This window comes from Macrosteles quadrilineatus, unplaced genomic scaffold (assembly GCF_028750875.1).
Source record: "Macrosteles quadrilineatus isolate MER2022 unplaced genomic scaffold, UCM_ALF_1.0 Scaffold_8__2_contigs__length_117827958, whole genome shotgun sequence".
NCBI classification, from domain to species: Eukaryota; Metazoa; Arthropoda; class Insecta; order Hemiptera; family Cicadellidae; genus Macrosteles; species Macrosteles quadrilineatus.
Window position 1 is genome coordinate 60,458,597 of NW_026542601.1, and position 25,820 is coordinate 60,484,416.

The 25,820-nt window shown below is 35.5% G+C and overlaps 1 protein-coding gene across 2 annotated transcripts; it reads left to right on the forward strand.

The window, feature by feature from the left end:
* LOC128999912 (protein yellow-like) lies at positions 1-25,119 on the forward strand. 2 transcript variants are annotated; one of them, XM_054426689.1, is made up of 8 exons: positions 1-155; positions 16,865-17,175; positions 17,563-17,739; positions 18,246-18,377; positions 21,110-21,216; positions 21,736-21,886; positions 22,611-22,801; positions 23,478-25,119. In XM_054426689.1, the coding sequence occupies exons 1-8, from the start codon at positions 23-25 to the stop codon at positions 23,809-23,811; spliced, it is 1,536 nt and encodes a 511-aa protein (XP_054282664.1). In that variant the 5' UTR covers positions 1-22; the 3' UTR covers positions 23,812-25,119. The 2 variants fall into 2 exon arrangements, with proteins under 2 accessions (XP_054282664.1, XP_054282665.1); XM_054426690.1 differs by lacking the exon at positions 1-155 and adding an exon at positions 13,191-13,204.
* The last annotated feature ends 701 nt before the right edge of the window (positions 25,120-25,820 follow it).

Genomic DNA, 25,820 nt, shown 5'->3' on the forward strand with positions numbered 1-25,820 from the left:
TACGTATAGTCCGGGATACACCATGTCGTCGTTCGTGTGGCCAGCCAACTACCACTGGGCGGCGGCACCCCCTCAGCCGCCGAGTGGGCTCAACTCGCCCGCCCTGGCCGCCCAGCCCTTGTACAACGCACCTACTAGACCGCCCCTGGAACATGGTCAGTACTTGAATATTTTGAGAAAATATCCCTTAGTTCACACATAACCGTGATAAAGCTATGGGCTGGGTATAAAGCAATAGTTAGTAAATAAGCGTGATTTTACTAACAACTTGGAGAGGTTTTCCGAATAATAGTTTTCATTTGAATTTTTTTTGTATCTTTTTTGATTGGGGATGGGGGATTTTTAATTTAATTTCTTTGACGCCAACACGCCAGGTTGCTTAATTTAAGGCGACAAGTGAAAGATTTGTATTGACAAAAATCTGCTTGTTCTTTAGCTAGAATCTAATTAAAATTCTACAAAGACAGCTTGGTTCAGTTTTGAACCATCAGAGGACCAACTAATTTTCTCAGGATCCAATTGGCGACTTCTGATTTCCGTTAAGCATTTCATCCACTAAATTATCAGAGCATATTAGTTGTAGTATTAATAGTCAAAGATATTAGATGTAGAATGCAAGCTATCTTACCTTAAAAATTACGTTCTTATAAATACGATCAGTATTGAATTTTTAAATCTTGGTCGTGGGAGCTGGTTGTGCCGTAATATTTTTTTCCTAGTGTTGAAGTTGTTAAAAAGTTCCACAAACACCCGCTAGGCAACTCTCGAAATGCTGAAAAATAGTTATTTATTTGTGTAACTAGTGGGCGAAGTGGCACTTTGCTGCACACGAGATAAATGTTTAAATGCGAGCCAAAGGCGAGTGTGGGAAGTTTCTCGAGTGCAGCAAAGAAAGTTTGCACTCGCGTTAGAGATTATATTTTTTCTTACAGTTACTATAAAGCATATAAATAATTAGTCTTTCAAACACTGTACAACTCGTTTTTAGGCTAGGTTAAAATCCAAACATTGAACGAAATGGGAAACGCTGTACCAGCTGACCGTAGTCGTATTATATTAAGTGTTGCCATATTATTTTCAAGCGTACACGTATGACGTGCCTAATAAGAGCACGTGGTTTTGTGTTGTTTGGTGGGAATACTGGTGTGTGGCAAAAAAAAAAACTGTGCAGCAAAAGTAAATAGTGTATAGCAAAGTAATTAGATGCAGCAATCAGCAACTCTCTGTGATATAATCAGGCCACTTTATCCCACTTTAAGGCCACTTTGTCGGGTGACTGTAGGAAAAATAACATGTAAGTCTAAGGCTAGGATTATACTAGGACGCTGGCGTCCGGGACGCTGGCGTCCGGGACGCTGGCGTCCGAGAGGCTAGCGTCCCAAGTCGAGCCGAAAATGACGTGATTTGTGTTGGGATGCTAGCCTCTCGGACTGCCATTTTATTTCAATGTTTAGTCACTTTTTGTTTGTATCTATTTAAATAACATTAGGTATAACGGGTACCCAGATTTGCTACTTTAAGGAGGCTAATAATGTGTGTTCTTAGTAAAATAATAATATCTTAGTATGAAACAAATTGGCCAAGTTTGATCAAAATACATCCATACACAAGCAAATTCCAACATTTAAAAATATTTTCTATAAGAATGACATGGGAATTTTTAATTTACACTTCTTTGAATTTTCTCCGTAACTAATAACCGTACAAAAACAGTTTAATACACTTAATTATTTGTTTTTAAGCTGATTAAAATTGTCTAGAGAGAAATATGACAAAACCCCTTTTTCACCCCATAAAACCCCGTTCCCAAGGAGGCACAAAATCAAGCGTCCGGTGGCTTTTTTAGCATCCGACGCAGGCATCCCTAGTATAATCGCCCCCATTTGATTTAATGCCCCGCTAGCGTCCCGGACGCCGGCCTCCCGGACGCCAGCGTCCTAGTATAATCCTAGCCTAATATGTTAAAAATTAATCTTAGATTTTAAGCATTTGTAGTCAGATGAGTTCTTATGTTATAATCCTACTGAATAAAAATTACCAACTAAAATTACAATTTAGTAGTCATTAAAAAACAGATGTCAAGTATGGCAATAGTGCTACTATAGTAGTCGTTGATTTCCACTGGACACTGGACGGAACTACTGTTCAGTAAGTACAGCGGGTAGTCAGTTGCACCGTTTGATGGCGCATTGAAAGCACAACGATAAAGTGAATTGTAGAGTATAACCACAGGTATAGCTCTCGCCAAGCAAAACGAGCTACCGTATTGAAGAACTAGAGTTTATATTTTTACGAGCTTATCTTGCATCAACAAGTAAACCTAGATCAACACAATACCAAGTATGGGTACGTAGCTTCATATTTTGACAGACATATGACTGAAATTGAATGTGGGGAAATGAGAGTATTATTTAGCTTTGTTAAGCCAATAGGTCAGTTGATTCTGTAGCCAATCTTCTTACGATGGTGTCACAGACTAAATAATCAAAAGCTGTATATAAACTATACTACATGCAGAGTGTTTACCCTGTAGGCCTACTTTTTTTTAAGTAAGTTTAAGTTTTTCATAAATATGAACCCTGTCTCTGAGAGTGAACTGGGGCACTTGAATGATGACTATACATGTTTTCTCTTATTTTAAATACATTTTACAGTGTGCTGTTAGTTAAAGTGATCTTTGGTAATAGTAAGAGAACAAGCAATAGTTTACAAGAAAGTTCATTTTAAGTTGTATTGTGAAGTAAGTAAAATAATAAGAAATTAATAAACAAATTTGAATGCCCCTACAGAATTCATATTACAGACATAAACATAACAGTACATAACATAACAAACTAAGAATCTCATCAACTGATCTGGAGCAAAACAACGCAAAACACAAAACGCGACGCGCAAAAGTAAAGAGCCGATGAAGTAATTCCCTGCCGACGATAAATTAGAAAATGTCATGTAATGATGGTAAAGTGCTTACCGTTTACTTCAGTCGGATTTACTCTCCACTTGACGTGCCTATGTATGTAACGTTTAAACAGTCTTGAGTCTATTTTAAAATGTCTAACATTGCTCCCAAGGTTCGTACAACTCTCTCGACCCACAATATACGGTTTTAGAACTCTTGCAATCCTCTTGTAATTAAAGTAAACTGCGCATTTATTTTTTGCAATAAATAGTACCTATACTAGAAGACCACTAGTTCCTCCCTCATCGTATATATTGTTACTATGGAAAAGTTAGTAATCCTGACATACAATCAATGTCTTGTCGGCCACTACCATGCAAATTCACACAACTGACTAAAACTCGTTATTGATTTCACTTTTCATATTAAGGTTAAGTTAAAAGTCTTTGATTGATAATAAACAGAATATTAGACTTAACAAGACTTGACTTGACTTGTATACTGTATATTTTTTGTAAAAAGGTGTCCTCCGCTGTTATTCACGCGCTGAAAAATGCAACGACCGTACCTTTCAACTGGCAAATCACTCACGTTTCCACACTTGGACTACTCGTCTACTGCAATGCTGAGATGACTGAGTTTTATACTCTTCTAGCACAAAATTACATGTTCGATCTTCTTTTTTTCGTTTCCTTAATGTTTTTGACGTGGTGATCACACCCTAATTAATATATTGACCAATTCTGAAACAGGATAACATAAGAAAACCGAACATATCCTATATACTCACTGTATTCAACAATATTTCGAAATAAAAAAGATTCTCAGGAAGAATTTTAAATTTTTGCACATCCTTGCTCTGCTGCTACACATTTCTCATTAGAGGCCAACTGTTAGTAATAAATCATTTTTTTAACAGTGTGCTAGCCACGGAACTTCTTACCTAACCCTATTAGGTCCATAGAAACCCTGTTCCTTTCGTGTCGTGATGGCGTGGTTATGCCTACTGCCTGTTTGTAGAAGAGAGTGGATTTGTGTTTATCTATTCTCCGGTGGTGATTCTTAAAACAATGACATGATAAGGATGTTTTGTATAAGAAGCATCTGATCTTAGTCAGTAACAAAGCTACACAGATTAGATTACATCTTAGCGACGCCGACATACCAGGATGCGTATATTAAGGTGAAAATGAAAATGTCGAGTGAATTAGATGACATCTTCACAACCAGGACCATTTTAAAGTCCAAACGATCAGGGACTTGGGCCCAGTTACGGACCATCAAAAAGCTTATTACTTTTCTCAAACTCGAACCGTCAACCTTCTGATCATAGAACAATTCACTCAATCCCTCTCACTCTGCATCGCGTACATTTTTAAACGCACACACAAAGTGCGTCACTGATTTATAGCTATAAAAGTGCAAGGATACTTAAGTGAGAAAAGTGTAGTAATTCGAATAAATATTAAATTAATTAATTAACAGTGGAAAATCTGTGTGAGTGAGATGATGATCGCTCCTAACAACCCTCAATCGTAACTTTACATAAGTCAATCCTAGATCACGTTCAGATAATCTCATTATAGGACCCCCAGGACAGTATTATCATGTCCATTAGATGATTGCGCAACAACACTTAGGTTTAGCCCCAAATTGGGGCACGCGTGTGCAATTCCGCATTTGATTGTAACATTGTGTCATTTGCAATTGTCGCATCAGGCGGTGAAAGGTCTTTGCGGCGATTTTAGGCTGCTCTAAATGATCGTATCTGATTTGCTGATTCGTAATAGTGAGTTGATTTAATCGTGTGAGAAACCAACGGACATTTGAATACTAAGATGACTTGGCCTGTTTCGATTTGCTCCACTGAATTAACTAGGGGTAATCTTTTGTAACTTCGAAATCTTTCGAGCAGTATATCGATCTAAGGAATCATGCAACAAAATAATATAGCTTTGAAATCAATTTACACTCTATAATGCATAATTTAATTCATTCTACACACGCATTAGATACGCGCGTGTACATAGTACGCATTCTACACAAGATGTCAAGTAACAGTTTGTGAAGGATATCGTTTCTTGATCAGCATTGTAAATGTTATGAAATTTACAGAAAGTAAAATATGTCTAACAACACTTGACGTATTCATTTTGATGGTAATTCACGTATTGGGTCTGATGATGATTGGAGTGTCCAACAGAAATCGATCACCACTTACCATCTTTTATGCATATTCTCCGTATTGTGAGTTAACAGTATAAGTGTACATGTATAAATGTTATTAGACGTAATTTTTATTTACTTACTTACGTTAATACTTTACTTTACTTTATTCCTGAAGAGTTTAGGTAAAACGCGTCACGACAAAATCAAACGTCCTAAACATGTACGATTGCATTAGAGTTTTCTTCGCAATAGTTTTACAAGCTACAATAAAAATTGACACAGTAGGTTGCATGTTGATTCAAAACAATCAAATAAACATTATTCAATTATTTTAAGATTGTTTAACTCTTTTGAAGTTTTGCAGGTGTATGCACAGGGCCTACTATATTTTATAGAAGCCACAGGGATTTATCTACAGAAATATTCATGAGATAAAATACAACCAGTAACATGATCCATGACTGGCTCAAGTTTCCAAACATTTCTGTTTAAAATGACAGTTTTAAAGAACACAGTAGGTGTTAGTGTTTCTGTTTTAATGGTTCTTGGTCGCCTAACAATCAAAAGGTCACCTGTTCAATTCAATCCTGAGAAAGGTTTATAGTAGCTTTTTGATTTTTCGAAACTGGACAAGCCGTTCCTGATCGTTGGGCTTTAAATAATGATCCTTGGTAACGAAACAGCTGATCTTAGTCATTAACAGAGCTACACGGATCATCAAACTTCATTCTACACTCATCCTGTACTCATACTTGGGAATACGCACCTAGGTGGCGTCCCCTCTCGATTCGTAGTAATAACAATAATAATGAACCGATATCACATGTTTATTCAAACATATGGACTTTTCATTTCTCATTCAGGAGTCAAGTAATCAAGGTGCTAAGGAATACGGGTGATGACAGTGATGACAGCTGTGTTACGTAAGGAAAAGTATAATAGCAAAGTGAACGTATGATCTCAGCTGAGAGAAGGTGGCAACTCTTTGTGATGGGCCATAAAGTCGTCATCGGCGACGGCGACGTCGTGACTTTTGATTTAATCAGGATTATCGTCCAGGGAGGATTAGCACCAGATGTTGAGGAAGTCGCTGGATGTCGAAGAAGAGGTTTAAAATAACGGGTACAATAGCCCAATTTGAAAAGAAATCAATATAGGATATTAAAGTTTCTTTAGAAACCCCTATAGTTGTCCATGGTATTACGTAAAATATACTTAATTTTTTTGGTAGATGGGTCTATAGCACAAATACTAGAACCTGGTGTTAAGTCCGTATTAGGTGGTACTCTCTGCATTGAATAACGAACTGATACCAGCTGCCCATGATAATTGGGCTTTAAATAACTGGTCCTGACTGATGAAACAGCCGATCTTAGTCAGTACCAAAGCTACACAAGGCATCATACTCCATTACATTCTATACTCATCCTTAATTCATATTGGTTAAAATACGAAATAGGTAACCCATCTCAAAGTTTGGTATATTGAATTGTTCTATTTCCCTACCCTAATGAGTAATTATTTAAGATAACTGATTAAAGCTGATAATAATTCCAATTTTTATTGATTGAGCAACAAATTTTATGGATGTCCAAAAATATCACTCCTGTACTGCATACGCTACAATACCTACTAAATCTAATATATAAAATTCTCGTGTCACAGTGTTTGTCTGCAAACTCCTCCGGAACGACTTCACCGATCGTAATGAAATTTGGTGTGTAAATTCTGTAGGTATGCGAATCGGACGTAAACTATTTCCCGTTTCGAAATTCCTAAAAGGGCTCCGCCCCAGTGGCTCTGGAGTTTCCCATGTTAACCTTATGAGAAATGGAATTAATGAATCTTAACAGCTGTTTCAATTAAACAAGTTGGTTCTGTTCTATGATGTTCAATAGCATTAAAGTTACAAGGATTACCAACAGGGTGCAGCACTATTATTTCTTTAACATTTATGACAACAGCTAATTTGCAACCAAAACATGCAACCTGGAGGCGAGTGAGCGTAGCGAACGAGCTAACCTGGAGGCGAGTTAGCGTAGCGAACGAGCTCCAACCTAAAGGCAAGTGAGCGCAGCGAACGAGCTCCAACCCAAAGGTGAGTGAGCGTAGCGAACGAACTTCAACCAGGACGTGATTGAGCGATGCGAACGAGATCATCTTGAAAATTAAACGTAATGGTACTTTCTTTCCATCGGTCTGTCTTAGGGGAAACCTATAGTCTAACTTAGGCGATACGAAGTTCGCCGGGTCAGCTAGTATATTTATATTTTTGTGATTTACCCATTTTCAAATTCCCTAACAAAAACACCAACTCACTTGATTTAGTGATCTGTAGCACAGAAAACGTACTACTATAACCCAGAATGCCAACCGCATGGTAAAAAGCATTAAGCGTTTTGAGAGAGCTCTGCCTGTCAATCCGTAGGCAGCGCCACCAGCGTTGCTATGCTATTGCATGGCAACGCTGGTGGCGCTGCCTACGGATTGACAGGCAAAGCTCTCTCAAAACGCTTAATGCTTTTTACCATGCGGTTGGCATTCTGGGTTATAGTAGTACGTTTTCTGTGTCTGTAGTCGTCATACAATTTCTAGAATAACTCCTCATCAAATACCCCTTCTCCCGATACTTGTCCCATTTCCCGAAGTATCCGCAATCTTCAGTGATATGCTCATATGCTAACATTTATTTCTCTTCTACCTCTACCCCCGAGTGATATGACCCTTTACCCAAATCAATCCCCTTCCCTCTACACACACCTGTCCCATTCTCTCTCCGCAACTCTGGCTTTAGTTCTGCTCCGGTTTCTCAATGAAAATTGTGCAACTCAAGTTCAAGGTTGGGTTTCTCCATTGTGTATAATAACATTGTAAGCTTGTCATTGTGTTGCGCTTTCCTACTTTGTGTAAATTATGGTTCCGGGTTAAAACATGTCGACTGGAGTAACAAACTAAGTAAACAACTCCGTCATTGTAGAAAATTCACAAAGTTTAAATAACATCAGAAATGGGGAATAGGTGTATGAATTTTAAACTGCACGAATAAACCAAAACAGGGCAATAATCGTCATTGTCCCACTTATAAAGACTATTAAATTGTATGTTGTAGGTTGATTCATCACTATTATATTTAACAATTATTATGGACTTATTTAACAACCATCGTCCAATTCTACTCAGCTAGACAGGGCAAATACCCGATAAAAAAATTATGAATAAAGTTCAGGTGATTATTATTCACCAACGAATTTAATCTGTCATGCGTCAAAGCTATTTTTTAAATACAAACATAGGCAGACTCTTTTTGGAAATTATCGACTCTAAATTTGCTACTGTCAACAATTGGCATATGCTGTTTTGTAGCATCATGAAATGAAATTTAAAAAATCAAATAACTCAAGTATTGCACCAAATCCCGGTTCGTCGAACACATTCTAGAGAGCACATCACAATCTCGCTGTTTCGTAACTTCAACCTATAAAAATCCAGAAAATTGCCACGATGCAATAGTCGTAAAAACAACAGTTCTAACACTACTGCATTCTCCAGTCGCAACCGATATGGCATTTCTCTTTGCTAGATATTTCCAATTTCTTCCTCTTCGGTGCAGCCTATTGTTTAAGTGTGGCAAGCGCGGAACGGAAGGGTGTCCGTGCAAAACATTTGATTGGTGGGCATTATCTCAAAACAGCTGATCTGGTGAAACTGTCGGTCAAGGACAGCTGATATTTAAGTGGCTGATTATCCAGTCTCGTGTGTAATTTAAAAGTAGCTCCAGGGCGATCACAACACTTCCGCCGCTGCTGAGGTCTTCGGGCAGAATTGCATTTTCTAAGAGGTTGATTGCTGACGTAAAATTGGATCTGTGTTTGTGATGTAATACGAGAAATATCAAATGTAGGTTGGTTACTGAACGTAATAGCGTAATCGGCACGATTTTGAATGATTGATTGATTGATTGAGGTAATCAAGAGTTGTCAGCTACACTGCTGTAAATCGATTTTATGTGATTTCGGGGCTTGAATTTTGCTACTTATAAGAAAACTTGACCATAAAGATTTTGAAACAAACCAATGTTGTGTAATAATAAGATTAAGTACAGTACTTTAGAACGGCATAGCACACAGGATACAAAGTAATTTATGTCACACATAAAAAAGAATATCCGTCATACTATACATCGAATATAAAGACAATTTCCATTCAACCAAAATCCCTACTGTTTGAAAAGGTCTTCGCACCAGTTCAATTTGTCAAATATGTTCTCAGTGATTTAGAGGATAGAATAAATTAATGAAAATGATAGATGTCACTTATTTTCATGCAAAACACCAGTAAAAGCTAAGGAGAATAATAACGAAGTAGCAATCGTGTTTTTGTTACAAAAAAGTCTGCCAAATAATTTACAAAACATCTGATATATTGTTGTGGAAATACCACAGACCGGTGCGTTACAACGGAACCTGTCTCAATCTTCAAGCTCACATCGGCCTCATAAAACCAGTCTGAACCGAGCATTCGTGCCCTTTCAATCGCAAATTAGATAATACAGGCCTCAATGAAAGTGAACGTACCAGGCATGTCTGCTGGATCTAGACCGCAGCTACCGGCTGTAGTTTCTAACGAGCTAATCAGCTGATTCAGTCAAGATATGTTTTTTGGCGGGAACCGGTTCTTTGAACTATACGTGGGCAAGTGGTAGAAAGGAGGTTGGAATGGAATTGCACGTATGCTCGTTGCATACTTGGAACTGCTCCCGGCCCCATGTCTGGTTTGGATGTAAGTTTATCAACCTGCCCCTATGGCTTACAATGGTCCAATCTAGGATGGACAATCACCAAAATGTTACGTGGGTCTGGGCCCTGGTGTAAATTGGTAACGAAACAGAGAGGCAGTTGCAAAACACCCAAACAACAGACTACGGACGGGAGGCCACCAAGAGTCCAGAACCCGAAGACAACAGGCGGTCATGGTCGAGAGACTTCGTCAAGTCAACATGTAATGTCTCTACACTTGTAGACAGTTTGGTTGTACTTGTAGACTATTCAACTGGCAGATGAAGTCTCCAACCCGATTTAACTATTCGATTCCAACCAGAAACAACCGTGAAATATAAAGATAATGATACTGGTGTAAGCCCTACTAATTCCATTACTCCTCAAGTTATCTTAAAGTAACTAGAAATACCATACAAATTCCCTGATAATCATAAAAACTTAGGTGGTAGACTTAGGTGGTCTATCAGAAACCAAACGAATTTCCAATGTTACACAGCTATAAATAAAATTGGCTAACCTACACATTTCTCCGTGTCACATAAGGACTTCCATAAGAAATCTCTGAGGTTTTTTTAAGACAGACTTTTCGATCAAATTAAGATAACCAGTAATTTAAATTATAAAGAGCTTAAAATAATCAAGTTTTATGACTCTCATGGACTTATAATACGATAATTATTCTATATACCCACTTCAATAATGCTGTCACAAAATATTTAATGTATTTTAATCAGCCAGTATATCCAAAAAAAAAGTAGGCCTTCTGAATTCCTTGCCACATTAAACTCCTTGAAAGGCGAGGCAACTTATTATGACGTTGCACCAAGAAGACTGCAACCAGAAGTTACTTGAAGCGTGAACCAAATCCTCGTTACGGAATACCGCCAATCACCTGTTTGTGGAGCCAACAACAGCTGGTTTTAACAACAGCTGATTGGAATAGTTTCATTAGTTACTGCAGACGTGAAGGTGAGCGGAAGTACTTTCCTATCTGTTGCGTGTGAGATACAAACTGCGGAAGTGTGAGATACCATCCTGCAGCATGACTACAGGACTCTTCCCGTGAACATGTTTGACCCTTCGTCTTACTAGACAAAGAATCCAAGATAGGAGCCAACTTTCTTTGGTTTATACTTGTGCAACCATGTTTCAGCTTTTAATAGCGCCATGGTTTACAGCAGTCCATCAATCTTTTCAATTATATTTAATCGACAAAAATACAGTATCTGCAAGATAAATAATACACAGCTGTAGGCTGGAGCGCTCTGGACCAACTTTCTTGAGAACAGATGTTTGACAGTTTACAGATGATATCTGGTTATATTCCATCTTCTGCCAGTAATGTCAATTAACCAACCTAAGTTCACTGCCGTAGAGATGATGTTCTTTTGGCTAAAACACAAGGTGTGTTGGTATTCGATTTCTCCTCCTACGTACAGACTTGGTAAGAATAATAAGGATACAATCACAAAGGACGCGTTCACAAAACAATATATCTTTAGCTCGAAATGTAAAACCATTATTTACATTCCACAAACATTACCCTCACTATATTGCAGCAAAATATTCAATTATGAAGAAGCCGATTCGCCTCTCTCTAATCATGTTCCCATAGTTCTTTAACCTATCATTTGCTTCTTCGGAATTCACTAAATCCTGGCAATTTAGAAGAACGTTGTTGAATTATATTCTCTGGTAATTTGAAAGATTAAAGGGTTATTTATGTAGTAGTCTATGTTTATCGCCTCATCTATGAAACTATCCTGTATAATTTGACCCCCTTAAAATTATCACTTGCCACTTAAAATTAAATTACAAATTATTCCTTACTTTATTCTAGTTATATTTTAGTTCCAATTTTTAAGATTAGTTCTAAAAGAAATAAAACACTAATTGCAATAAAATACAACAGAAATTCAGGAAATAAAAAGGTCTGACAGAATATATAGCTTCCTGAATCCGATTTCCACATCCTTATTGGATCAACTCGTTACATAACATAACAATTTTGGCAGCAAAGACCTTCAATCAAGTCTTTGAAGAATGAAGAGGTTTTAAGGTTACGTAGGTAACAATATTTCTAATATGATCGGTTGCTGTGCTATTTTGGGGTTTCGATCTTTAAAATTTGTTCTAACGATTACTTAAGTATCACCTTTTCAATTAAGACCTTAGATTTGTTTGTAAAATGATTATTTGAATGATTTACTCATGGCATGTACTTTAGGAAATAAACCATATAACCAGTAGCAAAAATAGAAAATGTTGGGGGGATGTTGCTATTGCATTAACGTGTTTTTTCTATTAGTTAGATATTTTTAATAACGCCTATTGTAGCCAAGTATAAGGGACAAAATTACCGTAGACTACGGCAACTATTTAGATAAGTTATTATCTTCTATTTTTGAAGGATGGAAAAATGTGGTTTTGCCCTCAATGGTCCCTTAATATAGTGCTGATTTAGTAAATAGTAAAAAAACTTATGGCAGCTGTGTCCATGCATCTGTACGGTATACCGAAACTAAACTTGTTTGTTTAAACTGTCAGTTGTGTTTCGATAGTTTTAAAAACTAGATTACAAGTATATTACAGTGAGTAAATACAAGTATATTACAAGTATATTACAATGTATATTTAAATAATCTGTCATCCCCTTACCGAATAAATGAATGAATCAATTATTTTATAGCATTACACATAGTATGAATAAGAGAACCCTACGTATGTCATTTAATTTTGATCCAAATGCTGATTTTTTATCACGTTGAATGTTTACAGCTGTTACGTTTAGCAAATGGTATCCATATATAAATCCCAAAGTACCCATGAACTTTTTACAAAACCATAAGTCACACCCCCATTAACCATATATGTAAGTAAATATGTTCGTCATGACGAGAAACCTTGCGCAAAACTATCCATTTTTCATAAATTGCCCTTTAAGGTCGTAATTCCTTGCCTTGGTTAAGCCCGTGGGTAACAGAAAGGTAACAGCTAGTTGGTTTTTAAACATTATACATCAAACAAATACTAAGAAACACGCATAGTTTGGATAATATGTTTTAATCAGCCGTTATGGTCTTTGAATGGTCCGTATTGGTTCCAAAAAAATAAAGTATATAACTAAGCTCGCTACATTTATCAAAGCATTCAAAGCAAATGCCCTTTTCGCCAGAGCAGATTTTTAGGTTAGGAGAGAATCAAAGCGGTTGATGCGCGTGACGGAACCGGAAGCAAGAAGAAGGGAGACGGGAACTCTGTCAGGGTCGCCAACTTGTGATCGTTAAAAACATCCTTCTGCTTAATATTGTTGCAGTGTCTTAGTGGCTTTCATGTACTGTGGATACAACTGTTTCAGGTAAAAGTTTCGTTTCACATCTGTAGATGCGGTGCTAAGTTAGTTTTGTTAAACTACAAATAAGTTTACTACTTTTCAAGCTATTTATGTTGATTTAGATTTAGTTCTATATGTGGTCCTATTATACTTGCATACAATTACAACCTATTTATCTTTAGGCTACTGTTCTAAACACTCCATACTCGAGTACTTACTACTCCATAAAATATTGCATTACATTACCGTTTATATCCACACATTTGATGTGACGTCTGGTCATATAGATAGCATATTGAGGTCTCGAAGTTTTTTGTGGATTCCCTATCTTCTAATCCAACGTGTTCCAGGTCGAGTAGTCTTTCTATAGGAGAAGACTGATCAGCTTGTTTATACCAAGAAGTTATTATATATACTAGCTGTTGTACCCGTGCTTTGCAACGGGAAGAGGACACAAAATAGAAACATTTTAATCTTTACATCTGTTGCATATAATAGTTACACATCCGCCAACACTTTTAGAAACGAAATTAAACTTTTACTGTATGGCCTTAATAGAAACGTTTAAGTTATGACTTTAAATCTGGTAAGTAGTGGGTACCACCATTTCATCTCCCTTAATTACATATCTTTTTATTTATTATTGACATTTTAAATTTCAATTTTGAAGTTATTACTAATTATTAAATTTAAATGAACAATTTTTTTTTTAATTTCACTCTTCTTTATATTAATCACAAATCCTTCCATCTTCAGTATCTTCACTCACAATAAATCATTAGCAAAACTAAGTCAGCTGTTATAAACTTTAGAAATATTGCTGTGCCTTACCAATACAGTTTTTTGAAATATTAAAGAAACTATATCTATAGGTACTATACAAAATTTTGAACAAATAATTTAGCATTAAAGACAGTAGGCAAAACTAATATGATTATAAAAACATCAAGGACTAAAAAATGTAACAGAAAATACAGTATATGTTTCACTGCATCTCTGATTCTACTCTACAAAAATATCAACAAACAACTTAATACACAAACCAGTTCTTTTAATCAGTTCCATCGTCCATTGCCTTTACATATTGCACACTTACCATTAAGTAAACATAGTAACAGATATTGCATTGATTTTAGAAACAAAGGAACACAGTGTACTGCTTAGTTTTATGATATTTTCCTTGGTTTGAAGATAAAATAAGAGTATTGTGTATTACCATTTGATACTTCACATATTTGAAATATATCACATATAGGCTACAACAGATGTTAGAAAACAAAAATCAACGGTACAATTTAGTTATGTGCAAGTTATGTTAAGTTAATCTAACACATTTTAAGAAGTTAGAATTTATTTAAAGTAGCCTCCAAATTCATATAAAACATCTATACATTGTAATTGGCATACTGTTTCCATGAAATCATATAAATAATATTAATTTCATAACTTAGACGCTTTAAAAAAATCCAAAGCAGAGCCGGAGTTGATACCAGGAGTTGATACAGCAACTGTTATAGAATCTTTTTTTTATATAATCATTGACATAATTTTAGAAAAAATAATCCATGATAAAAGTTTTGATTAAAATAAACCTACCTCATAGTTATGGAAAATATTATATTTAATTTCTTTGTATCAGCTGTCTGGAGTTGTGAAATATGCAGTTTAGCAGTTCTTCTTGTTTACGTTTAAATGTCAAAGCAAATGTAAACAAACATTGTTAGTGTTCTCATCACAGCCATGGAGACCAATCAATATTTACTTTTAAAATCTTCACATCAGAACTTTTAAAGCCAAAGGGGCAAAGCCAAAGGGGCAAAGCCTACGGTCAGTATCGAAATGTGAATATTCCTATAATGGTCCTTGGTATGGTAACTATATTTTTGTAAAATTTTAGCCCAGTTGGTTCAGTAGTTTTTGCACCTATTAGTAATACACATACAGACAGACACCATTAGATTTTTATATAATAGTATAGAAGTATAGAAGATAGATATTTATAAACTAGGTTCTGTTAAAACTTTTGCCTCCATTGATTGAATATTAAATTCAGTTTTAAATATCCATGGTAACCAAAATGAATCGTTTGTATGATAAACTATGACAAAAGCTTTAAACAAAGGTATAACCTTTGTATTTGTTTACTATAGTATTTAAAACCTAGCTAAACATAAACTGTAATACTGACACGTTTTCAATGGGGTAAAAGAATTAATTTGATGAAGTATTAAGTAACTAATTGAAGTGAACAATTAGAGCTCCATGATCTCACGACACTTTTATAGAACTACGAGTTTTGTTTACATTGTCAATTATGGTTGATAATGATGATTTTAATGAATTTTTGGTGCAGAATAATGATTTTATCTGCGTCCTTGTCCCGTATTTGAATCACTTGTAAAACAGCTAGTTTATTTAAAACTAACTTTTATTGCAATAATTAGCCCAAATATTTAAATCAACTTAAATTCAATCATTACGGTAGCTTATTAATATTGTGTACATATTAAATTGTCCTGCCTCTAGTGTATACAATTGGTAATCAATGTGAATACTCAAATTAAAAAAAAAAATTCTAATTTATCCTGTAATTCCAAGTATAGTCGTATTTTCAACATAGCTCTTCAACAAGAGCCCAATTTCAAAAGCAAGGTAACTTTTTTTTACGTACTGGAGGTCATTCCTAGCATTGTATGGTATTAGTCAAACTCACGGTTGTTTTGGAAAGGCAGTTCAGGGTTACACTATAATGAGACGAGATCCAAGTTTTTGGGGACTACAACAACTAACATAATTGAAGTAATATTGGGTTACCGATTGTATTGTAGTGTCGGAGCCTATTCATTTGGTTCACTATTGTACTAGAGTTGTATCGCTTAGTAATGCCACTTTAGTAATACAATAGTATCAATGACCTACTCTACAAAACATGTCCAGTACAAATGGCGACCTTCTCTACACATTACAAACACTAGGTCATTGAGACTTGAAGGATACCAATTAACATCCTGTGTACATGATCCATTAGTAGTCATTAATGCCATGGTGTATCATCATATTATTGCAATGTAATTATATTAATCATAACTGTATTTTGAACAAAATACAGGGTGTCCACAAAAGAACTGAAACATTTTAAAGGCAAATTCTGATACCAAATGAGAGACTTAATTTAATGTTTTATATATTTATTCTAAGCTAAAATTCTCAAACTTATTATAACTCGATATGAGCACCATTGGTGGCCCGGCATTAGATGAAAAGGCGATTTAAAAAACTCCAAAATTGTGGGGTCTAAGAAACAAACGGTAAAAAGTATTTTCTATTTTTGTGAAGGGTAGTCTTCAATTTAGATATTCTTGCATATGTGACATATCTTTTTTTCTTTTAATTGGTGGACATAATGCTGGACTGTGCTCTGAGAGCATTTTGCATGATAGTCTGTATGATGCAACCTGTCTCCTGACCCTTGTTTATCAGAGACTAGTCCATTGGTCAGTCCCCAGGTACCCAGGTAGACAGAGGGTCAAGAGACTGGTTCCATCATACAGACTATAATACATATCTTAAAGCCATTAATGGTTGGCAGAACAGTTTTTTTCCAACTGGGAAAGAAAATGCAATTATTACACTCTTTAGTGTTTTCAACCGAGTATGCCTATTTCAAACATGTTTTCTTTCCAGGAATGTTGGTTCCATGGATGTTTTCTGTTTGGTTACTGGGGACCCAGGCCATGGGCTCACTGGGTTCGCCTGATCCCCAATCTTCCAGACAATCCTCTAGACAATCTTCCAGACAACCTTCTAGACAAGTTTCACGAGGACAAAGCTCCCGACAGTCTCCCAAGCCGAGAGCACAGAGTACCAAGCCTAAATTCCAAGAGGTGTTCGGCTGGGGTCAGGTGGACTTTGCGTACCCCTCCGACCAAGCAAGACAGGCTGCCATAGCTGACGGGACATTTATACCCGAAAACAACCTCCCTCTGGGAATAGAGGTGAGTTATCATTGAACATGTTGAATCTTTGACCATTGATAGACTTCAGCATCTTTAAGTCAATGGTTGAATATAGAAGCATGCTCACAAATTTAAAAATAATTTTTTAACGGGCAATAAAGTAGATGGTAATTTAATAATAGTAGTTCTAAAATACTTTTATTAATAGTTGATAATTAGTATTTGAATAATTATTTGAATGCAAATAGAAAAATATGTAACTTAACAGTAGTGTAACCTCTGCACAGTTTCACTTGACATAATGTTTTTTTTTTTATTAATTTGGTTTCAGAGTAATATTTAATTTTTACATTTTAGAGGATCATGTTGTTGATAATTTAAGTGTAACATCCTTTTTGTTGCAAACTCATAGATGTTTCATTGTAGGTATGGAAAGACCGAGTGTTTGTGTCAGTGCCCCGGTGGAAGGAAGGAGTTCCAGCCACTCTGAACGTCATCTCCATGAACGATCCCTCCCCCAGCCCGCTGCTGACTCCGTACCCCTCCTGGGAGTGGCATCAATCCGGGAACTGCAATGGCCTCACCTCTGTGTTCCGCATGAAGGTTTGTCCTGAGCATCATTGTTTTTGGCTGCGCTCTTATGATGTTTTAGGCAGAATATTTCTAAAACTTGAACGTAAACTAACTACTGATACTGTACACATTTTCTGTATTTGCTCACTCCTAATAAACAGTACACATGGATAGCTAAGTGATAGTTTTTGCCCAGAAGTCAGAAGGTCGTCAGTTTGATCCTGAGAAAAGTTAACAACCTTTTATGTAAATCGTGAATCCAAAACTGACCCAGTTGTGATTAGGCTTTTAACAAATAAGTTTGGCTACTGTTTGGAAACAGCTGAGCTTATTTTTTAACAACACTGCAAAACTTCATCCACTCTAATTCAAATTTAGCTTGCTTCAAATATGCAAAAGCAGAAACATTGTAAATAAAGCTATATTTACCTACCTGAATATTAAAGAAACCTTGTATACAATTGTTGCTTTATGATATTCTGGTTCTGGATTAAGTAAAAATGCATTTACTTGACTATTTCTGTCTCTGCCATTAGGCTGACGAGTGTGGAAGACTGTGGGTGATTGACTCTGGAATCATTGACGCCCTTCGGACTGTCAAAGTCATCTGTCCACCCCAACTCTTTGTGTTCGACCTGGAGACCGACAGACTTCTGTGGAAGTATGAGGTAAGGGTTTGGTCGTATTATTGTATGTTGGCATTCAGCGTATAAATAACAGATTTACTAAGAAATATTCATTATCATCAAAACTTCAACAAGGCAATACGGCAATAAATGAGAAGCATCCAAATGGTGTTTAAGAAAATAAGACAACAAGGATGAACCGCTAAAAAAAACTTATTTTCTCACATACACCACCTCGCCTGGCTGTTATTTGTTAACTTATTTTGTTTTACTCTATTTTAAGTTGATAATCTAGAATGGATACATGTATAAAATAAGTGTAGTATAGTAAATAACAGGGGCTGATTAAATAGTGTAGTGTGGAGATTTTCTATTTTGTATATAATCCTATAATCTAAATCAAGCGTGTGTACGGACAAACTTTTATTTCGTCCGAGGATTTTTTATTTTTTTGTTGAATGTGGGGTATTTGGCCACGTGATATGAGGTGGTCACAATGTTGGGAAAAAACCAGTTTCTGTCCTACAGCCCTTGTAAGTTACCATGTTATCAGCAATACCTTTTCGTAGTGGCAGTTAAAAAAGCTGATAAATGTTATCATTACTGTCATAATTTTATTTGAGGTGTAAATAAAAATAGCTGCATTGGTCAATTTGGACTAAACATTTTAAAGAATGGTTGTATTTAGTTAGGTTTACATCAGTGTTTAATGTTTTCAAGGTTAATTTTCAAGATTAAAAATTAAACGTGGAAGACCTCGGAAGCGAAAATATTTACAGAATCTGCAAGGGAGGGAAGCTACAATTGACTACAACGAAACAAACTTTACCACCTCGTCTGCGGCCGAGCAAGATCCAACCAGATGTACATACATCTCACCAAATGTTTCAGAATCTCGTTCAAGTGCTGCATTAAAAAATGAAAGTAGTGAAATAATTTCAGATCTTATGGCCGAGCAATATGATGAACAACACGCTGATCATTTTGAGCAGGAGAGTCAATGAATCGCAGCTTGACATTTTCAAAAATGTCAGCGCACTAAAGTCTGAAATTCCTCAAACCTATAAAGTCGCCATGTTGGTGGATGAGAATTATTATTGAATAAGCATTATGTACCCACATTGCTAGCGGACAATATTAGAAAATTTTAAATACTCAAGCTATCCTTGCTCCGTTTAATGCTGAAATTGGAAAGATAAACAACAAAATTATCCAAATGCTACCAAGCCATGAGAAGGAGTCAATAATTCACATATTTAAATGTTTTATTCAATCCGGGCAAAGCTCGGTTTCCCGGAATTCAATGTAAATAATTTATAAATAAAAAACTTTTTTAAAACAAAACGTTTTTAAATGCACTAAAAAGTAGAAAATAATTTATAAATATGTGGAGAGTATAAATACTTGTAAGATTTAAAACGAAAAACCTGGGGTGCATGCAATAGATACTTTACAATTACCTTCACCTATTGAACTAATTTATTATTATCAATTGCATGCACCCCAGGTTTTTCGTTTTAAATCTTACAAGTATTTATACTCTCCACATATTTATAAATTATTTTCTACTTTTTAATTTTTATTAATGTGTGTGGATTTTAAATCTATTTCATGCATCTATATCAGATTAGGACAGAGGCATGTGGGAAATCTAAGGTTTATTTGAGTTTCTTTCCATATAATTATGTATTAGATTGAATGTATGGCCTACCTACTAACTATAAATATATCAATCTATTTAATTTATTGTTTACCTTATAGAATACTAAATAAATAACAAATGACATTATTAACAAACACCTTTATATCTGCAATCAGATTGTTTATCTTTATTTTGAAATGTTTGTTTGTATAAAGAATCTCTTTGGGAGCAGAACCTGTACCTCTTAACCTCTGCTTTTTGAACTGTCAAATTTAAGTATTTACAGCTGACTTTAATTAATTGATATATTTACATTCTTTCAAAATGTAAACATGAAAAATTTGGAAGCCAGAGGGGCGTAGCCCAAGGGAAATATGAAAATTAAATGCTATAATATTGCATTGTCATCCACTTGTGAGCTATGTTTCAAATTTCAAGTCTCTAGCTCATCGGGAAGTTAGTATAAAATTGATTCCAAAATCTGTAGGAAAGTGAGCTAATAAAAACAAGCCCATGGGGCGTAGCCCAAGGGAAATATGAAAATTAAATGATATAATATTGCATTGTTATCCATTTGTGAGCTATGTTTCAAGTTTCAAGTCTCTAGCTCATCGGGAAGTATCAAAATTTTCAAGAAAGCGAGTTAATAAAAACAAGCCCGTGGGGCGTAGCCCGAGGGAAATATGAAAATTAAATGATATAATATTGCATTGTCTTCCATTTGTGAGCTACGTTTCAAGTTTCAAGTCTCTAGCTCATCGGGAAATTAGTATAAAATTGATTGCAAAATTTGTACCGGACAAGAAAGCGAGCTAATAAAAACGTTTTAAAAATAGCTCACAAGTCACAAGAGGACGTCTGATTTAAAATAAAATAAATTTAGGAGTATTATCCTGACTTCCAAAATACTGTTACAAAAGGTGGTATTCATACATTTTGATATTAGGTGGAACTTTTCTTGCTGGTGTTAAACAAAAACCCTGATGAAATTCTAGTTTATGAATAAAACTTTTGTACATCTGCTATAGAAACTCTGCTTTCATATTTGGTTTTTGTAGTAATTTGCTAGAATTTATCTTTCACAACTTATTACTTTGAAAAAGAAATGTTTATAATTATTTTCACTTTTCAGATCCCTAAAGATCAGAATCCAGAGAGTGCTTTATTCACGTTCATCACCGTAGACATCAGGGACAATGACTGTGAGGACGCCTACGCTTACATTGCTGATGTGTTCAGGTTGGTGTGGAAAATGTCAACTTTCTTATTTACCTGATAGCAGATTATTCAGGGTGGAAGTCCGGGGACGGTTCAATATTTAAAATACCCCCGCCGCAGCAAACCTGCAGACTAAGCGAATTTCCATTTGCCTTGATGATAGGATTTACACTAAAATGTCTACTTAAAAATATAACATTTATTCCCTATTTAAATAGAATTAGTTTAACAAGTACTTAGGTTTGCTGCATCAGGGAGGGTAAAACTGTTTTTTTTTTGTAAAATGTTAATAGTTAGTAACAAATAAAGACATTTTCCAAATTTGATCAAAATATGTTCATAAACAAGCAAACTACAACAGTTTACTTATTCGCTGCTAGCAGTCGGTGTCTTGCTTGGACGGGAAAAATGTCAACCAGTACAGTTTGTACGACAGGCCTGATAGTTTTTGTAAATTTTATTCATATTGTTTGTGTGTGTTATGTGTTTTAACTTCACTTTTGATTTGATTTGTAAAATATAATTATCTTCCCCATTTAGATACGGTTTGATCACCTACCGCTGGAAGACAGACAGTTCCTGGAGGATCACTCACCCCCACTTCTTCCCTGACCCTCTCGTCAGCAGATACAGCCTTGATGGGCTCACCTTCCGATGGACCGACGGAATCTTTGGACTGAGTCTGTCACCGGTGAGTGTCAAAGAAGTACATTGATTTTGTTTTCATAACGATGATTAGGATTTTGGCGATTTAACATTATTTGATTATTTGTATAATAATGTATCACAGGGTAGAAAGCAAGCTTGTCTAGTGGTAGAGCACCAGACTTCGGTCCTCGAGGGCCCTAGTCTAAGTCCCGCCAATCACCAATGAATTTTATCTATGTGATTATGCCGCAACCTCTTGGCCCAGCCTGAAGTAATGTAAAAAACAATCCGGGGTCAAGAACCTAGTAAAAATAGAAAAAAATGTATCACGGCATAGTTGTATCACTAGCTGTATCACAGCTTCCAATAAACTGCAATTGCCTACTGCTTGTTCTTTATCAATACAACTTCTAGAATACCCTCAAAAGAATGATGATGCTTATAGTTGGCACTCTCTTAAAATTTCAGTTGACTAGCCTATCCTACCTATTACATCAGTTGGTTTATTATCTTTCAATTAAACTACCAGTATAACATATACTGCTGGACTGTGTCAATAAATTGTCTCCTTCAATAACAGCTATCAATGACAGCAGTGGAACGCATCTTAGATAAGCAATTTTTTAAACCAGGTGTAAGGTATACATTTTGTTTTGACAGTTTATAAATATGACTTTTATTGTTGTCGACATTAAACCACAGGTACAAGAGTGTTAAAGAATTGCATCAATAGTAACATTTACTGAAACTAATCGATTTATCCTTAGGTTGACCCTGTAACTAAAGACAGAACTATGTTCTTCCATCCGATGTCGAGTTTCCGCGAGTTTGAGGTAGCAACGTCCATCATCAGACGGGAAGGTGGAAACTTAACTCAGGAGGAGAAGGACTCATTCTTCCTCCTAGGAGAGCCGAGAGGAGAGAGCAACAGTCATGCTAGCGCCTCCGCAATGGACAGGTGAGAAATAGTCTTGATTTAAGTTGGTCACATAAAAATCACACATAAAAAAATCATCACATAAAAAAAGTTGTTTTTCCAATCATTGACTTGATACTTCCAATGATTTTGAATATTGCAAATAGACTTCTTGTCCTACAGTAAAATATGAAGCATGTTTAGATATCTTTTATGTTAATTACATCTATTGTGCAGATGTCAATGACTAAATTTTGTTCTCTTATTTCAGCATAGATATGACAATTTATGCTTTATTCTGAACAAGTACAGTACCAGAAGACAATAAATAGTTTACAATTAAATTTGTATTTAGTTACATTTGTTTTCTTATTATTTAACTTATTTTACAGCAGTTTTAACCAAGTAAAAGACCCTAATTATGAACAGTAGCTTGTACTTTGGTTTTATAACAAAACAGTTAAGCATAAACCCTTTAATAAAAGAGAATCATATTTAGTCAACATTAGCAAACTCACAACGTTACCAACATTTAACTCATAAAATCAGGCTTTAAATTTTACAAAAGGATGAGAAGTCTACTTGCACTATTAAAAGTCATTGACCACAGATTGATGAATCCATAAGTGAGTATCATCAATAATTTCTAACATCAAACGGTTTGGAAACCCAGCAAATGTTTTCTTCAAGTTTTACAGCTAAAAGTTTCATTTTACAGAAACGGAATCATGTTCTACAACCTAGTGACAGCTAACTCTGTCGGCTGTTGGAACTCCCAGACCCACTACTCTCCGAGGTCACAGGGTGTCGTTGAGCGAAACAGCAAAACTCTCAACTTCCCCAACGACCTCAAGGTGGACCAAGAGCCGGAACAGAACATCTGGGTGTTGAGCAACAGGTTGCACAAATACCTCTACAGCTCTCTCGACCCTACTGACGTCAACTTCCGACTACTCACGGTTCCGGTGAAAGAGGCCATCAAGGGGACTGTGTGTGAACCTGGAGCAAACATACCAAGTGAACCGGTAGAGAAATGTCCTAAAAAGCATTAAGGTGTTTGAAAAGATAGTCAGCTTATCTTTGACTATTGATTGAAGTAGATATCCCATTCCTGTTATAGTTGTAGCCATTAAGGGAATGGAAATGGACAAGTCAAATTAATTGAGCCACCGACAGAGTGATTGCTGTTGGATATGCCAATTTTTAAACCAAGCATAACTAACAATGGAAATCACTGCATCATTCATGTAACTTCAACTACCTATCAAAATGTTGTCCGAATTTAGTGTTACCCAGTTTCCTCCTGTGACACAAGGCGGCGTTGGTGTGTGGCAACATTGCAATGTCATGCATATTGCCATGGCAATAACAGAAATAACAGAAGTGTAAACATAAAAATTTCCTATACTGTCCATTATACTAAAAATTATAATTATGATAATAATTAGTGCTACATCTGTGTCGGTTTGACGGGATAGCGGTGTTGCCACTTTTGTCTCGCTGATTTACATTTTACCGCCATTGAGGTGTATCTGAACACAAAATATGAAAGACTACATGCTACTACACTAACTTAATTCTGTCTGTAGGACACTTCTTGGCTCATTCAGATACAGTTGATAGAGTTTTTATTTTATTTATTTATTTTTTATATGAAATTTCCAAATTTCCAATTTAATTTTTGGTTGAAGTATATACCTAAATATTTTATTGCTTGGTCAGGAGGGTTCCATGTGATCTGTTCACCTATAAGTTCAATATTTGGAGGATCTGACGGTTTTTGGAGGGTGAAAATCTTTGCTTCACCCTTCATCGGATTTATAGCTTTTCTCCATTTTGTGAACCATTCCATCAAATTGGCTACAGCTGGTCTACATAGATGGGATGTTACTACTTCAGAAACCAAAAGGCAATGAAATGAACTAATCTTGACTCTCAATACCTATCATAAAAAGTGGTGTGGGACACAGCTTTTCAAAGTGACATGGTTGTACAATTGCCTAAAAATTTTGAGAGGCCACTTGGAAATTTGGTAACATCACCTCAAGTTAATTTATTAATTTTTGCTCTCTTGCTCATTCTTTGTTTTTCATAATTGTAAAATTTTTTATGTATATCTATATTAATTTATTGCTTTTAAAAATTAGAAAGGTTAAACAAATCTATGCAGTTACAAAGTTAACACGATATAGAAAACAATACATTTTTGTCCAGATAAATTTTTACTATAATATGTACCTTTACTTTAAAATACTTCTGAAATAAAGAACCAATTGACACCAATTGACCAATTAAATTGTGACTTAATGAAGTCTGCATCTGTTAAACACCATTATAAATACAATTTATTTAAATGAAACTTTGTACTCTAGGTACCTTTTGTGAACTATTGTATTAATGTGTAAATAAATGTATATACTTTTTTATTCTTGTTTAATTGAATCTTCAACCCCTGAATAGGGATAAAAGAAACTTATCAATATTGTAAATTGTGTAGTTGTTAAACTTTTTATGTTTTATTCACTGAAAGCAATGCAGTGGTATATTTTACATTTAATCAACTAAAATTTTTAGTTTGAGTTTACTCTTTTTGAGACTTAACTTTTCAGGAAAATATTTGTTTTAATCATAAATCATAAGTTTTCAATCCATTTTTTGTTGTTTTCAAAACGGAAAAAACTTAATAGTTTTGTGAAAAAAGGTAATAGACTATGCAACCTCAAATAATATAGTTCCACTTGTCTATGATACTCTTTTTTTGTGTGTGTTTTATGTATGAAGCTATCATATTAATATATGAAGAAAATGAAGTTTCACAGCTCGGAAGGTGATAAAAGAGTCTCAACATGTGTACTGTCCGCGAGAGTAAAGAAGTCCCTTGAGCCAGAGCGATACGCAGCTATGTTTGGAGGGTATCGCGCACTATTTGCAGGCGCTAAGCATCAGGGAGCCTCGCCTCGATGTCTGTCTGTAAACAACTGTTGTAAACATAATTACTCATATCTTTGTTTTGGTAAGTGGATTATCATCATGTGGTCACGTAATTTGATTCAGTGCAGTC

Bases quoted from the DNA above. Each gene is read 5' to 3' on its own strand.
- LOC128999912 (XM_054426689.1), top strand. From the start codon at position 23: ATGTCGTCGTTCGTGTGGCCAGCCAACTACCACTGGGCGGCGGCACCC. The intron at 18,378-21,109 runs GTAAGGGTTTGG...TTCACTTTTCAG, and splicing joins GACTTCTGTGGAAGTATGAG to ATCCCTAAAGATCAGAATCC. The intron at 22,802-23,477 runs GTGAGAAATAGT...TTCATTTTACAG, and splicing joins AGCGCCTCCGCAATGGACAG to AAACGGAATCATGTTCTACA.